Source organism: Vipera ursinii, assembly GCF_947247035.1.
Source record: "Vipera ursinii genome assembly, chromosome: 5".
Lineage (NCBI taxonomy): Eukaryota > Metazoa > Chordata > Lepidosauria > Squamata > Viperidae > Vipera > Vipera ursinii.
Window position 1 is genome coordinate 2,196,571 of NC_139518.1, and position 15,599 is coordinate 2,212,169.

At 49.0% G+C, this 15,599-nt stretch overlaps 2 protein-coding genes and 1 long non-coding RNA gene across 7 annotated transcripts in view; 1 reads left to right on the top strand and 2 right to left on the bottom strand.

Annotated features, from left to right (window-relative positions):
- The window catches only part of LOC310641201 (transferrin receptor protein 1-like), a 546,690-nt gene that overhangs the window by 458,149 nt on the left and 72,942 nt on the right, over nucleotides 1–15,599 (top strand). The gene's annotated exons all lie outside the window — the stretch shown is intronic.
- The window catches only part of LOC310641209, a 276,109-nt gene that overhangs the window by 65,446 nt on the left and 195,064 nt on the right, over nucleotides 1–15,599 (bottom strand). The gene's annotated exons all lie outside the window — the stretch shown is intronic.
- RUBCN (rubicon autophagy regulator) overlaps nucleotides 2,081–15,599 on the bottom strand; it is a 50,800-nt gene continuing 37,281 nt past the window's right edge. For all 3 annotated transcript variants that reach the window (XM_083363903.1, XM_083363902.1, XM_083363904.1), the window contains 7 exons: nucleotides 14,666–14,811; nucleotides 12,998–13,062; nucleotides 10,921–11,159; nucleotides 7,489–7,550; nucleotides 5,442–5,595; nucleotides 4,284–4,377; nucleotides 2,081–2,779 (listed from right to left, as the gene is read on the bottom strand). In XM_083363903.1, the coding sequence (XP_083220029.1) occupies nucleotides 2,622–2,779; nucleotides 4,284–4,377; nucleotides 5,442–5,595; nucleotides 7,489–7,550; nucleotides 10,921–11,159; nucleotides 12,998–13,062; nucleotides 14,666–14,811 (918 nt within the window). In that variant the 3' untranslated portion in view covers nucleotides 2,081–2,621. The remainder of the gene's footprint in view (nucleotides 2,780–4,283; nucleotides 4,378–5,441; nucleotides 5,596–7,488; nucleotides 7,551–10,920; nucleotides 11,160–12,997; nucleotides 13,063–14,665; nucleotides 14,812–15,599) is intronic.

The following is a 15,599-nucleotide window of genomic DNA, read 5'->3' on the forward strand; positions in this document are numbered from 1 at the left end:
CTTGACTGGAATAACGGATGGATTTCCAGGTTCAACCAGGTTCCTTTTCATTTTTACAAAGAATATTTCGCTCAATACAGGTAGGAAACAGGGTTTTTGTGGTGGTTTGGGGTGTTTTTTTTGGCCAAATGGCCATTAAATTAACAGCTCCAATAGTCTTGAGCACCATTTATCATCCTAACTCCCCTTTTTCTGCATCTTTGGGTACTTCCCGATATCTCTAAAGTGAACCCTTCAGAATCCAGTCCCTCCTTGCAGGTTTTTGTAAAACTGAATCAGTGCTTTTTTAGGCAAAAAAAAAAAAAAAGCTTTGCTAGCGAAAGGGAAATAAACATTTTGGAGTCTCTAAAAATCTACAAACGTTTGCTTGAAGCAGCACAGTGGAAGGAACCTGTGTTTTTTAAAAAAAAAAAAAAGAAACACTCTGTGCATTTGTGTTTTTTTGTTCCAAGTGCGTTAAAAAGAAGTGCGGGGGAAGCCAGATTAATTTTTTGGGGGTGGGTGGGAGGGAAAGAGGAGCAAGGCGAACATAAATATTCTTAATATAAAATGGAGATTGGGACTCCTCTCGGTTAAAATTATCCGGATTAACGACGTTGAGGCCACAAAACTATGAAAGAGTTCTTCCAGGAAAAAAAATGGCTGTGCGCAAATTTAGTTGAAGTTTTGATTAAGGGGGAGATGAGGGATGTTAAACCAGAATGGATGTGGAGCCAAGAAGGGATCAAAATCAATTGTTTTTTTTGTTTTTTTGAGTTTCCAATTTATTTATTTTTCAATTTTTGCTCACCGGCTATTCTAGGTTCCAGAACAGGGGTCTTTTATGACTTGTGGACTTCAACTCCCAGAATTCCTCAGCCAGCATAGTTTACTCTCTTGTAATCCCTTCCTATGCAATCTCTCCACTAGTAGAGGAGGTAAGAGAAGAAAAAAAAAAGAGAGAGAGAGGCGTGCCTGGCTGAGGAATTCTGGGAGTTGAAGTCCACAAGTCCTAAAAGGGCCAAGTCGGAAGACCCCCCGTTCTAGAACAGCGTTTCTCATCCTTGGCCCTGTGTGGACTTCAACTCCCAGCTGGCTGGGGAATTCTGGGACTTGAAGTCCGCACATCTTCAACCGACCAAGGTCGAGAGATGCTGTTCTGGAATGTTCTCGCCGGAGCCCTGTAGAGTTTGCACACGAGAAGGCTGCCTTCCCAGGAGACAACCTAAGAAAACTCCTCCGGAGATTCTCGAAGCTTGCAAAGGAGGTGCCTTGTTGCAAATCCTCCTTGCCGTGCCAATACTGACAGATTAATTTCATTTTTTCCCCCTCTGCTGCTGCTATCGCTCAGGTAGCCTGGCTGGGATGTCACTGCTGCCCGTCTGGGAGCTGAAATCCTGAAACCACCTATTTCAATTTTTTTTTCTATTGCCTAACTGATCTAGCACACACTTTCTGGAATTTGGCATGAGTTGTGCATTGCTTTCCTGCTTTTTTTTTAAAGTCTCTAGGATCAAATAGGAGCTGGGGGAATGGAGTGGGGGGGGGGCTTAAGCCTCAGAAGAAAGCAGCTGTAAAGCTTGTGATCTTGGGATAAAAAAAATGGTTTCTTGCTTTTAAGCCGTGTCTTGCAGAGCAGGGCCCTGAGCCTGCCCTTCTTCCTGCAGCTGTGGGGGTCTTCAAGACCCCCCTGACCCAGTGGCCCATGATGGCTTAGGATAGGGGCTGCAGCCTGAAACAGCTGAAGGAGTGGGGGATACTGCAGAGAGTTAGGGGGCGAAAAAATCTATTTTCCTCTCGTTGGAGCATCGTCGAGTTGGCAAGTCGACCGACGTTATTCCTCTTACGAGAAACCTCTCAGACAAACAGGGAGAAGAGAAAAAAAAAAAACGACCGTGAGTTTGTGGGTCTGTGTGTTCCCACGCCCAGATCCTTTTAAGAAACTAAGAAGGGGTGGGTTTTTTTTTAAATCTTTTCAGCCTCGCCCAAATCCAGCTTTGCCATTCTGGCTATTCCATTCCCTTTTCCCCACTAACTTTCTCCCAAGATTTAAAAGGGGCAGGCCTAATACTTTTTATTTCTCTCTCTCTCCCCCTTTCCCCCCCCCTGACTCCTTTGCCAAATCAGACAAAACGGGAGCGAGGTTCGGCAAAAGAAAAATAAAGAGAATTTGAGGCGAGGATTGGGTTGTCCAGAAAAAAAATAATAATAATTAAAAATTTAAAAGACCCCCAAAAACCAACAAAACAACACAGCAACCGACACGGCCAGTCAAAACAGGACGGGAGGGTTTTTCCCTTTTACGAGCGTGGCCGGATCCTGTCGGGGGGGGGGGGGACTCGGCCTCCGGGAAAAAAAACCCTCATCGGCTTCTCCCCGTGGATGGAGCAAAGTCCTGGGATCTCGTCTGCCTTTCCGTAGAAAGGAGAATCCGTCTTCGTTGTGCCTCTTGAGTTGAAGCCAAACGTCGGCTCTAGAAATTTCCCTTCTCCGGGCCGAGTTGTGAAGCCCCTCCGTTGCGCTGGCTTCGGAGCGTGTGTGTGTGTGGGGGGGGGGGGGAAGAGTGTCCGGAGAATCCGTCCGTTGGTCAGTTCACTGTTCGGAGGGCGCAGGCCGCACGGCGACCTGCAGTTTCTCGGCTGTCACGTGGCTGCTCCTACCGTGTCCTCCTCCGGCTCGTAGTCCGAGAAGTCGGCTTCCAGACTCTGCTTGGCCAGAAGTTCCCGCCGCGCTTGAAGCCGGGCGCATCTGGGGCAGGGTCCCGACTGGAAACAGCCCTTATGGTAGCAAGCTCTGCACTCTGCGGGGAGGGGTGGGGGTGGGGGTTGCAGGAAAAAAAGAAGGAATCAAGAAGAGCCGAAGGAAGCGTGGAGAGCAACGGAGCTTCCAACAACCCGCCTTTTCTGAGTCGGGGGTCCCCAAACCCTGATCTATGAACCGGTACCGGGCTGCGGCCTGCCAGCAACCGGTCTGCACACAAAGCCCCATCCGCAGGAGGCAGGCAGCGCACAAACCCATGCACCCTCCGGTGTGGCTCAGGAATTCTGGGAGTTGGAAGTTCGCAAGTCATAAAAGAGCCAAGATTCCCCACCCCTGCCCTATACCAGGGGTCCCCAACATTTGGGGCACCAGGGACCGGTTCCGTGGAGAGAGGTTTTTCCACGGACCGGAGGGTGCGTGGTTTTGTGTGCTGCCTGCATCTCGCGGATGGGGCTTGGCTTGTTTGTGCAGACCGGTTGCTGGCATGCCGTGGCCTGGTACCGGTCCACAGATCAGGGGTTAGGGACCCCTACCCTAGACCAGGGGTAGGCAACCTGGGCTCTTTTATTACTGGTGGACTTCAATTCCCAGAATTCCTGAGCCAGCCATGCTGAAGGAAAAGGGAGAGGTTTCCAAGCTGAGCCATGCTGGCTGAGGAATTCTGGGAGTTGAAGTCCACAAGTCATGAAGGGGCCATAGTTCCCCCATGCTGGCTCAGGAATTCTGGGAGTTGAAGTCCACGACTCATAAAACAGTCAAAGTTGCCTACCCCTGATATAGGGCAATGTTTCTCAATCTCAGCAACTTTAAGACGGGTGGACTTCCCCCACGCTGGCTGAGAAATTCTGGGAGTTGAAATCCAGAAGCCATGAAGGGACCAAAGTTCCCCCATGCTGGCTGAGGAATTCTGGGAGTTGAAGTCCAGAAGGGGCCATAATTCCCCCACGCTGGCTGAGGAATTCTGGGAGTTGAAGTCTGCAAGCCATGAAGGGGCCATAATTCCCCCACGATGGCTGAGGAATTCTGGGACTTGAAGTCCACAAGCCATGAAGGGGCCATAATTCCCCCACGCTGGCTGAGGAATTCTGGGAGTTGAAGTCCGTGAGTCATGAAGGGGCCATAGTTCTCCCACGCTGGCAGAGGAATTCTGGGAGCTGAAGTCCCCAAGTCACGAAGGGGCCATAGTTCCCCCATGCTGGCTGAGGAATTCTGGGAGTTGAAGTCCCCAAGTCATGAAAGGGCCGTAGTTCCCCCACACTGGCTGAGGAATTCTGGGAGTTGAAGTCCGTGAGTCATGAAGGGGCCATAGTTCTCCCACGCTGGCAGAGGAATTCTGGGAGCTGAAGTCCCCAAGTCATGAAGGGGCCATAGTTCCCCCACGCTGGCAGAGGAATTCTGGGAGCTGAAGTCCCCAAGTCATGAAAGGGCCGTAGTTCCCCCACACTGGCTGAGGAATTCTGGGAGTTGAAGTCCACAAGTGATAAAAGGGCCACGTTCGAAGACCCCCCGTGTTAGGGGATTACCTCTCCTGTTTGATCGCTTACCTTCACACGTTTTGCATTTGCTCAGTTGAAAGGGAAACAGGATGTCATCCTCCTTCTGGCAGAATTCACAGATGAAGCCCTTCGCTTGGCACAGCTGGGCGAGAAGAGAGAGGGGGAAAAAAGTGGATTGACGCAACGCAAGAATCCCACCGTTTGGCTTTCACTCAGCCCTTCCAGAGGGAGATTCCAGGACTTCCGTTGTATTGTGTTAGGGAATAGCGATAGCACGGAGGCTTCTAAGCTGCTTCCTAGCGCTTTACAGCCCTCTCTGAGCGGTTTACATAGTCAGCATCTTGCTCCCCCACACAAACAATCTGGGTCCTCATATTACCGACCTCGGAAGGACGGAAGGCTGAGTCAACCTTTGAGCTGGTCAGGATCGAACTCCCGGCTGTGGGCAGTGAATTAGCCTGCAATGCTGCCTTCTAACCACCGTGCCACCACAGAAGGAAGGAAGGAAGGAAGGAGTCAGGGAAGGAGGGAGGGAGGGAAAAAGGGAGGGAGGGAGGGAAAAAGGAAGGAAGGGAGGGGTCAGGGAAGGAAGGAGGGAGGGGAAGGAAAGATGGAGGGAGGGAAAGAGGAAGGAAGGAAGGAGAGGGAGGGGTCAGGGAAGGTGGGAGGGAGGGAAAGGAAGGAAAGAGTCGGAAGGAGGGAGGGAAGGAAAGAGGAAGGGAGGGAGGGAGGGAGGGAGGAAGGAAGGAGTCAGGGAAGGAGGGAAGAAGGAAGGAAGGAGTCAGGGAAGGAGGGAAGAAGGAAGGAAGGAGTCAGGGAAGGAGGGAAAAAGGAAGGAAGGAGTCAGGGAAGGAGGGAAAAAGGAAGGAAGGAGTCAGGGAAGGAGGGAAAAAGAAGGAAGGAAGGAGTCAGGGAAGGAGGGAAGAAGGAAGGAGTCAGGGAAGGAGGGAAAAAGGAAGGAAGGAAGGAGAGGGAGGGAGGAAGGAAGGAAGGAAGGAAGAATCGTGGTCGTAAGCCGAGGACTAGCTGAATTGGAATTTGTACTAATCGTGAGCTGTCTGTAGTTTATCCGCTCCTCATCGTCCTTCCGGTCAAGTGGACCCCTGTCCTTCGTAATCACTAGGAAGGGCTACATTCAGCTCGGTGGGGGGAAAAAAACCAAGGGAAACGGAAGAGGGGAGAGAGGAACGGGGTCCCGGCACTCACCATGCATTTCTCAACGTGCAGTTCCCCCACCCGGAGGAGCTCGGTCAAGCGGGGAGCAAGATCCCCCTTCTTGATGCTGCTCAGGTCGTTTAAGGAGTAAAGGTGAAGGTCCTCGGTCAGGTGACCCGGCACTGCATCAAAGGCATCCAGAAGCCTGGAGGGAAAATCGCAGCCAGGAGCTGAGCAGTGGGACAAGGGGGAGGGTCTCTGCCACTCGGGAAAAGTCCCACCGAACTCCCAGTTTTCATTGTCAAGACATTAACCTGGTTTGCCTCCCACAATTTCCTTGCCAAATGTGGTGGCTCAAACCGCGGGGCCCTCGGTGCTCTCTGAGCTGGGTTTTTTTTTTCCTCGCAGACGTTTCATTATCTAACTAGGTAACATCGTCAGTGCTAGAAGGGAGGGGGGTTTGCGGAGAGGAGTGTGTGGGGGTGGTGGTGGGGAGGATTGTGGGGTCCTGGGTGCTCTCTGAGCTTGGTTGTTGTCTTGCAGACGTTTCATTGCCCAACGAGGTGACGTCGTCAGTGCTAGGAGGGTGTCGGGTTTCTCTTCGTTTGCATACAATATAAGCCCTCTCCCTCCTGGCACTGATCACGTTACCTAGTTGGGCAGTGAAACGTCTGCAAGAAAACATCCAAGCTCAGAGAGCACCCAGGACCCCATAATCCTCCTCGCCCTCTCCTCTCCGCAAACCCTACTCCCTTCTAGCACTGATGACATTGCCTAGTTGGGTCATGAAACGCCTGCAAAAAAACAACCCAGCTCAGAGATCCCCAAGGACCCCACAATCTTTTCTTTTCTTTCTCTTTCTTTCTTTTTTTTCTTCCTTTCTTTCCTTTTCTTTCTCTTTCTTTCTTTCCTTTCTCTTCTCCTCCTCCTCCTCCTCTCCACAAGCCCCCCTCCCTTCTAGCACTGATAATGTTACCTAGTTGGGTCATGAAATGTCTGCAAGAAAACCACCCAGCTCAGAGATCCCCAAGGACCCCACAATCTTATCTTTTCTCTTTCTTTCTTTCTTTCTTTCTTTCTTTCTTTCTTTCTTTCTTTCTTTCTTTCTTTCTTTCTTTTTTTTTTCTAAAGGGGATCACCTTGTGCAACCTGTACAACAAGCACAGTCGGCGGGGAAGGGCAGATTCACTTCGCAACCATGTTACTAAGAAGTCCAGTGATTCCCTTAACACCTGTGGCCAGAAAGGCCGTAAAGCGGGAGCACAAATTCGCTGAGCAACTGTCTTGCTTAGCGGTAGAAACTTGGAGCTAAATTGTGATCGTAAGTCGAGGACCGCTTGTATTATTTCGATAGCGGCATCTGGATAGACGTAACTGGACTGTAAATCTGTAGGTAAAGGTAAAGGTTCCCCCGCACATACGTGCTAGTCGTGTCTGACTCTAGGGGCCGGTGCTCATCTCCGTTTCAAAGCTGAAGAGCCAGCGCTTGTCCGAGGACGTCTCCGTGGTCACGTGGCCGGCATGACTAGACGCCAAAGGCGCACGGAACGCTGTTACCTTCCCACCGGAGCGGTCCCTATTTTTCTACTTGCCTTTTTACGTGCTTTCGAACTGCTAGGTTGGCAGAAGCTGGGACGAGTAACAGGCGCTCACTCTGTTACGCGGCACTCGGGATTCGACCCGCCAAACTGCCGACCTTCCGATCGACAAGCTCAGCGTCCTAACCCACTGAGCCACCGCGTCCCTTATAAATCTGTATAAGGATATTAACCATTTCCCTTTTCCTAATGTTCCCTGAGCGTGACATTTCCCTTTTCTCACAGCTGCCACACACCCCGTCAGCCTCTTCACGGTGGCATCTGCCCTGGCACCAACTGCCTGCTGCTCACAGCCTGCTCCTGCTCCACGGTTAACGAAGGGACTCTCCGAAAATAAATTTTTCTGGTATCCTTACCCAGGGCCTTTTTTCTCATAGAACGCTCAGAACGGAGTTCCGGCACCTTTTTTCGATGGAACCTTGTAGGGTAGGCAAGGCGGGTTGTATGACATGTGTGAGTTCCGGCACCTTTTTCTTTTACAAAAAAAGCACTGTCCTTACCCTTTCGCTAAGCGACAGGTTTTGAACATGTTCTTCATGTGGTACAGCTGGATTCTCAGAAGCTAGAAGAGACCGAGAAGGCAGGAATTCAGGGTAACAGAGTAACAAGAGTTGGAAGGGACCTTGGAGGTCTTCTAGTCCAGCCTCCTGCAGAAGGAGAAGAGCCTGGCCTATACTATTCTGGCTACCCAATCTCTTCTTGAAAACCGGCGATGGAGCATCCACAACATCTGTTCTCACGGTCAGGAAATTCCTCCTTAATTCCAGGTTGCTTCTTCTCCTTGATTAGTTTCCATCTGTTGCTTCTTGTCCTGCCTTCGGGCGCTTTGGAGAATAGGTACACACAGACACACAGACACACACACAAACACTCACTCACAGACACACACCATTCTTTGTGGCAGCCCCTCAAATACTGGAAGACTTGCTATCATATCACCCCTCTTCTTTTCATTAAGCTAGACATACCCAGTTCCTGCAACTGTTAACAGAATAACAGAGTCGCGAGGGACCTTGGAGGTCATCTAGTCCAACCCCCTGCTCAGGCAGGAAGCCCCATACCATTTCAGACAAATTGGTTGTCTAATCTCTTCTTAAAAACTGCCAGTGATGCAGCACCCACAACTTCTGGAGACAAGGAGTTCCACTGGTTAATTGTTCTAAACTGTCAGGAAGTTTTCTCCTGAATTCCAGGTTGCTTCTTCTCCTTGACTTGAGTTTCCATCCGTTGCTTCTTGTCCTGCCTTCAGGGGCTTTGGAGAATAGCTTGACTCCCTCTTCTTTGGGGCAGCCCCCGAGAGATTGGAACACGGCTATCCTGTCAACCCTCGTCCTTCTCTTCATTTAAACCAGACATAGCCGATTCCTGCAGCTGTTCTTCGTATGTTTCGGCCTCCAGCCCCCTAATCATCAACTAACAAAATTAATCAGGGTTAGGGATGAGATTTCCCTAAACACATCACCTCGAATTATAACCGGTCGCTGAGCAACTATCCAAAGTTACAACAGATCTTTCCAGAGCTATGTACGACACGGTTTGGAGGTTCAGATGTCTGCCTCAGTGGTCAAGTGATGGCATTTTGGGTGCTTTGCCCCCGGCCTCCGTTTATGGCCCTTTGTAGTGTCCCAGGGTCACGCGACTGCAATTTATGACATGTTTTGCCAGAAAATTGGTCTTTACTTCCAGTTTCTAGCAAAACCCCACTCATTGTGTTCAGTGGATTTGCTTAACAATTGCTGGTGACCACAGTGTTTGTTTAACAGCTGCGGTGTTCACTTACTGAGTGCGTCAGGACGATAATTTAATAGCTAAACAGCTTATGTAAAGAGGCAATGTAATGTGGGTGATGCAATACTAGGAATGACTCAGCAGGTGTGTGTATCCCTTTAAGAGCCTGAGTATAAAAGGGAAGTTTTTTGCTGGATTTTCTCTCTCTCACCCGTCTGTGTACTGGAGTTTGCTGAATGACCCCGTCTATGAATTTTATTTCTAGTATATATTTGTAGATACAGTGTAATATAAACCATCATTTAAATACAAACCACTGTTTACTGTATTTTCTCCTGCTGCTGTGCACTGGAGTTTGCTGAATGACCACGTCTATGAATTTTATTTCTAGTGTATAATTGTAGATATAGGTAAAGTAAAGGTAAAGGTTCCCCCGCACATGCGTGCTAGTCATTTCCGACTCTAGGGGCCGGTGCTCATCTCCGTTTCAAAGCCGAAGAGCCAGCGCTTGTCCGAGGACGTCTCCGTGGTCATGTGGCCGGCATGACTAGACGCCAAAGGCGCACGGAACGCCGTTACCTTCCCACCGTAGTGGTCCCTATTTTTCTACTTGCATTTTTACGTGCTTTCGAACTGCTAGGTTGGCAGAAGCTGGGACGAGTAACGCGGCACTTGGGATTCGACCCGCCAAACTGCCGACCTTCTGATCGACAAGCTCAGCGTCCTAACCCACTGAGCCACCGCGTCCCTTATTTGTAAATATAGTGTAATATAAACCATCATTTCAATACAAACCACCGTTTACTGTATTTTCTTCTGGGTTACCTCAGCGCAATAAGACTGTGTAGGCTCTGACAGACTGCCACAAAATCAGGCGAGGCCACAAGTGAGCTGCTTAACAACCGGCACGTCTTACGGCCATAATTCCAGGCTCAATTACGATCATAGGTTGAGGAATGTCTAAACAAGAAAGTGACTCGGAAGAACATTAAGACAGTTGAAGGCGTGGCCGTGCAGAGTCTAACTATGACCTGCATAAACTTGCATAAACTGGTGAGCTGCGATCCGAACACATCTGAAGGGCAACCAGATGAGATAAACCTGGTTAAGAAACACCCATCTTTCCCACCAATCTGTCTCGGCCACATCTTGAGCAAAGCCACCCTCTCCGTGAGGGAGCCGGAAGAGGTCACTGCACTGTCTAAAGATTTTTCTGGAAAGTTCTGGACTGAGAGGTTGAATCTTCACGTTCTCTGAATGGAATTCAGAGAGAACTTTGGACATGCCTTGATGCAATTCCCAGATGTCTCAGCAGTGGAGAATTGACCCTAGGGGTGCCACAAAGAAGAGGGGGAGTGTCAACCTCTTCTCCAAAGCAGCTGAAGGCAGGACAAGAAGCAACGGATGGAAACCCATCAAGGAGAGAAGCAACCTGGAATTAAGGAGGAATTTCCTGACAGTTAGAACAATTAACCAGTGGAACTCCTTGCCTCCAGAAGTGGTGAATGCTCCAACCCTGGAACTTTTTAAGAAGAGACTGGACAGCCACTTGTCTGAAATCATATAGGGTCTCCTAATTGAGCAGGGGGCTGGACTAGAAGACCTCCAAGGTCCCTTCCAGCTCTATTCTGATTGATTGATTAACCCCACCGTGAGATAGGTGGCAAATCAATCGAACAAACAAATAAATAAGCCACGCGAAACCGAAGAGCGAAGGGCTGTCGGTCAGTGGGACGGCTTGCCTCCAGATGTTGTGGGTGCTCCATCGCTGGAGGTTTTTAAGAAGAGACTGGACAGCCATTTGTCTAAAATAGCATAGTGTCAAGGATAATAATTTAATAGCTAAACAGCTTATGCAAAGATGTAATGTAATGTGGATGATGCAATACTAGGAACGACTCAGCAGGTGTGTGTATGTATCCCTTTAAGAATCTGAGTATAAAAGGGAAGTTTTTTGCTGCAATCTTTCTCTCTCATCCGTTTGACTGCTGTATTTTATTTCTAGTGTATCTTTGCAGACGGTGTGTAATATAAGCCACATTTCATTACAAACCACAGTTTACTGTATTTACTCCTGGGTTACCTCAGCGCAGCAAGACTGTGCACGCTCTGACACACAGGGTCTCCTGCTGGAGCAGGGGGCTGGACTGGAAAACCTCCAAGGTCCCTTCCCACGCTGCGACGGCAAGCGCCGGATGCCTTACCCTGACTTGGTTGAGCGGCTTGACCTTACGGTAGAGGGCGGCGTTGACGTCCTGCATGTTGAAGAGGGGATCGTTCCAGATCTTGTGCAGCAGGTCCTTGGAGAAGTTGCTGACGTAGTATTTGCCGAAGTCCCACTTGCGGAGGACGCGGCTGGGGATGACCATCTGGGCGTTCTCGTGGCAGCACTGGCAGAAGTATTTGCCCAGGTACTCGCAGTAGCGCATCCGCTTGATGTAATCTGAGACGGCCCGCCGGACGAAGAAAAGAGAGGAAAGGGAAGAGACTTAAGAGAGAGGAGTGCTCCGCAGGGGGAGCGTTTCGACGCCCGACTGTCCGGGAGCGCTGGGGCTGACGAGCAAACCTCGGAACGTTCGAGAATCGAGGCCGAGTTTGACGAAAGGGGGTCTGTCCGCCTAGGGGGTGACTTCGTTTCTACGGGTAGTCCTCAACTTACGTCAGTTCATTTATTGACCGTTCGAATTTGCAATGGCAGTGGAAAAAAAGGGACTTACGACCGGGTTTTCCCCCCCCACGTTTGACCACTGCAGCGTCCCCGTGGTCAGGCGATCAAAATAGGGATGCTCGGCAGCTGGCATGTACTTATGACGGTTGCACAGTGTCCCTGGGGTCACGTGATTCCCCTTTGGCGACCTTCCGACAAGGAAAGTCAATGGGGGAAGCCAGATTCGCTTAACAACCGTGCTACTAACTAACTACTAATGGTCGCAGGGATTCCCTGAACAATGGTGGCAAGGAAGTTCGTAAAATGGGGCAAAGCTCACTTAACAACTGTCTCGCTTAGCGACAGAAATTTTGGTCGTTGAGTTGAGGACTACCTGCATTTCCTCCAGAGGCGCTTCAAGAAGGGACGTTTTGTTTGGTTTCTCTTGATTTGGGGAGCTGAAGCCTAAACTAACCCCTCCCCTTTGTGGTCGTAATTCAAGGACTAGCTGTATTTATCCACAATTTGAAAACTTTGGATTTTCTGAAGAGCCACCGGTGAATTCATAGCACCCACCTTGTTCAGGTAAGTCTAGTGACTTTTCATCTGCATGGACTGCTATATGGGTAATTCTCCTTTTACAACCATTCATTTAGGGCAGGGGTAGGCAACCTTTGGCTCTTTTATGACTCGTGAACTTCAACTCCCAGAATTCCTCAGCCAGCATGTGGAAAACTTTGGCCCCTTCATGACTTGTGGACTTCGACTCCCAGAATTCCTGAGCCAGCGTGACGGAAGTATGGCCCCTTCATGACTTGCGGACTTCAACTCCCAGAATTCCTGAGCCAGCATGGGGAAAACTTTGGCCCCCCTCATGACTTGTGGACTTCAACTCCCAGAATTCCTGAGCCAGCATGGGGAAAACTTTGCCCCCCCCCATGACTTGTGGACTTCAACTCCCAGAATTCCTCAGCCAGCATGGGGAAAACTTTGGCTCCCCCTCATGACTTGTGGACTTCAACTCCCAGAATTCCTGAGCCAGCATGGGGAAAACTTTGGCCCTCCCTCATGACTTGTGGACTTCAACTCCCAGAATTCCTGAGCCAGCATGGGGAAAACTTTGGCCCTCCCTCATGACTTGTGGACTTCAACTCCCAGAATTCCTGAGCCAGCATGGGGAAAACTTTGGCCCTCCCTCATGACTTGTGGACTTCAACTCCCAGAATTCCTGAGCCAACATGGCTCAGTTTGGAAACCTCTCCCTTTCCCCTCAGCATGGCTGGCTCAGGAATTCTGGGAGTTGAAGTTCACAAGTCATAAAAGAGCCAAGGTTGCCTACCTCTGGTTTAGGGTCTGTTCAAACTTATAAAGGCATTGAAACACCTGACCATTTTTTCACACTTACGACCGCTGCAACATCCCAGTGGTGATGTGATCAAAATTCAAAGGCTTGGCAACTGGTTCATATTTACGACGGTCGCAGTGTGTGTGTGTGTGTGTGTGTGTGTGTGTGTGTGTATGTGTCTCAGGAATTCTGGGAGTTGAAGTCCACGAGTCATAAAAGAGCCAAGGTTGCCTACCCCTGACCTAGGCCAACACTGGGCCTTCAGAACTCTTCCAAGTCAAAAACTCACCAAAATCTGTCCTGATCCCGCAGCCAGCACAGCGGTAGTTCTGCTTGGCCACTGCTGCCTTCCTCCTAAAGCAGAAATTCGGGACATTTTTTTTATTGAAAAGTTTTAAAATACATTTTAAAAAACATAAACTCCCTCCCTTCCCCTCCCCCCCCCCGACTTCCCAGAGCTGAATACAGGGTATAAACTTTAACCAACTTAAGCTAAAATATGCTAACCAACTAAAAAAGACGCTTTAAATTCTATCGCGCTTTAACTCCTCTTAACATAACCAAATAACTAAATAATAATAACTAATTAATAATACCTCATATAATACTAATACTTATTCATATACTAAATGAAACTTTCTAGTCCCATATTTATTCTGAATATAATCAATCCATCTTCTCTATTCCAAAATATTTCTCTGTTGCGATTGTTCTTTCAAATATGCTGAAATCTTTGCCATTTCCGCCAGGTTGGAAACTTTCAAAGTCCACTCTTCTATAGTCGGCAGTTCCTCCTTCTTCCAATATTGCGCAACCAAGAGTCTTGCTGCCGTAATTAAATTTAACATCAATTTAGTATCTATCACAGTACAATCTGTAATAATACCCAACAGAAATAACTGTGGAGAAAACCTCATCTTTTTCTTAAATATCTTCTGCATGTTCCACCAAATTTTAATCCAAAAAGCTTTAACTTTTTTTTACAAGTCCACCATATGCGATAATAGGTTGCATCCTCACAACCACACCTCCCACATTTGGGCTGATAATTCGGATACATACATGCTAATTTTTTAGGATCTAAATGCCATCTATAAAACATTTCATAAAAATTCTCTCTTAAATTTTGTGCCTGTGTAAATTTCACATTCCTGACCCATATCTTTTCCCAAACATCCATCGTTATGGGCTCCTGAAAATTCTGGGCCCATTTTATCATGCAATCTTTAACAAGTTCCGTTTCTGAATCTATTTCTATCGGTGCATTATATACCCTCCTTATACGCGCTGGACTTTGATCTCTTTATTTGTTTAACCAAATTTTCATCAGTTATCGAAATACCAACTTTCTGATCTTCCTTCCATCTAGCTTGCCACCTAGGGCACCCGTGCCATAGGTTCGCCACCACGGTCCTACCCAATGGTAGGAGAGTAAAGAGGTACCGACGGGGCGGGGGAGGAATTGTCCCTGAGAATTTTCCTCACTCTTCCAAGGCAGCGGGCCCTGGCGAGGTCATCCAGTGGTGTCAGGGGACAGCCCACGATGTTTCGTGCTGTGCTCACCACCCTCTGTAATAGCTTCCTATCCGCGGCTGTCAGGCCAGCATACCAAACCACAATACAGTGCGAGAGGACGCTCTCCATAGTAGACCGGGAAAAAAAAGGATGGAGCAAAATTTCTCCGGGCACCGTCCCCGGAGAAAACCAATCTCCCAGGTGTCCCCTTGGCCACCTTAGATCGGAGTTCCCCAAACTTTCCGGGTTGGTGGCTCGGAGGAGGGTTAGGGGGAGGGGAAGAGAGAAAAAAGGGGGTGGTTTTGTGGGACGGCCAGGTATGGAAATTGTCACACTTTCTGATGCTTTGAGCAGGACCTATTTAGGAGACCAAGGAGTCACCGAGGGACACACAGACACACACACACACGAACCATCACAGACCGTCAACGGCCCTCCTTACGTTGGCGCCGGGTGGATATTGAAGATGATCTGAGGGCGTGGGGGGGCCCACTCCAAGTTCCCCCGCACCCGGATGCGCAGCTTGTAAATGTCCGCGTGTTCTCCGTCGTCCGGGGAGATGGGCACGGAATCGGGAATCGGCAATAGCTGTAAAAAAAGGAAGTAAATCCAATGCACACAGTGAACAGCGCCACTGTTCTCTTTTGTGCTGGCCTGCTTTTAACGAGGAGGGGGTGACATGATAGCCGTGTTCCAACATTTGAGGGGCTGCCCCAAAGAAGCAGAGGGAGTCAAGCTCTTCTCCAAAGCGCCCGAAGGCAGGAGAAGAGGCAACGGATGGAAACTCAACAAGGAGAGAAGCAACCTGGAGCTACGGAGGAATTTCCTAACCGTGAGAACAATTAACCAGTGGAACTCCTTGCCTCCAGAAGTTGTGAATGCTCCAACACTGGAAGTTTTTAAGAAGACATTGAACAGCTATTTCTCTGGAATGGAATATAGGGTCTCCTGCCTGAGCAGGGGGTTGGACTAGATGACCTCCAAGGTCCCTTCCAACTTTACTATTATTAACAACTGCAGTGATTCACTCAGAGGAAAGGAACATTGGGGCAGGGGAGGGAAAGCTGAAAACACAGACCTATCAGTTGTAGCTATGACCTATTTGCAAAGCTGATGCAGGAGTGACTCGGAAAGAGCTTGAGTTAAAATAGCACGGGAAGGCAGAGGGGATCCTGGCCACATGCTAAGGCCACCTAAGTGACTCCACACTAGCATTTTTAGTGGTTTTCAACAGAGTGAAATGATACTTCCATCACACAAAGCAGTATCTTTGGCTTGGCTTTTGCGCTTCCAAGATATGTAAACAGGGCTGTTCTTTCTCTAAAATTCTCTAATCCAGGGGTCTCCAAGGGTGGCCCTTTTATGACTTGTGGACT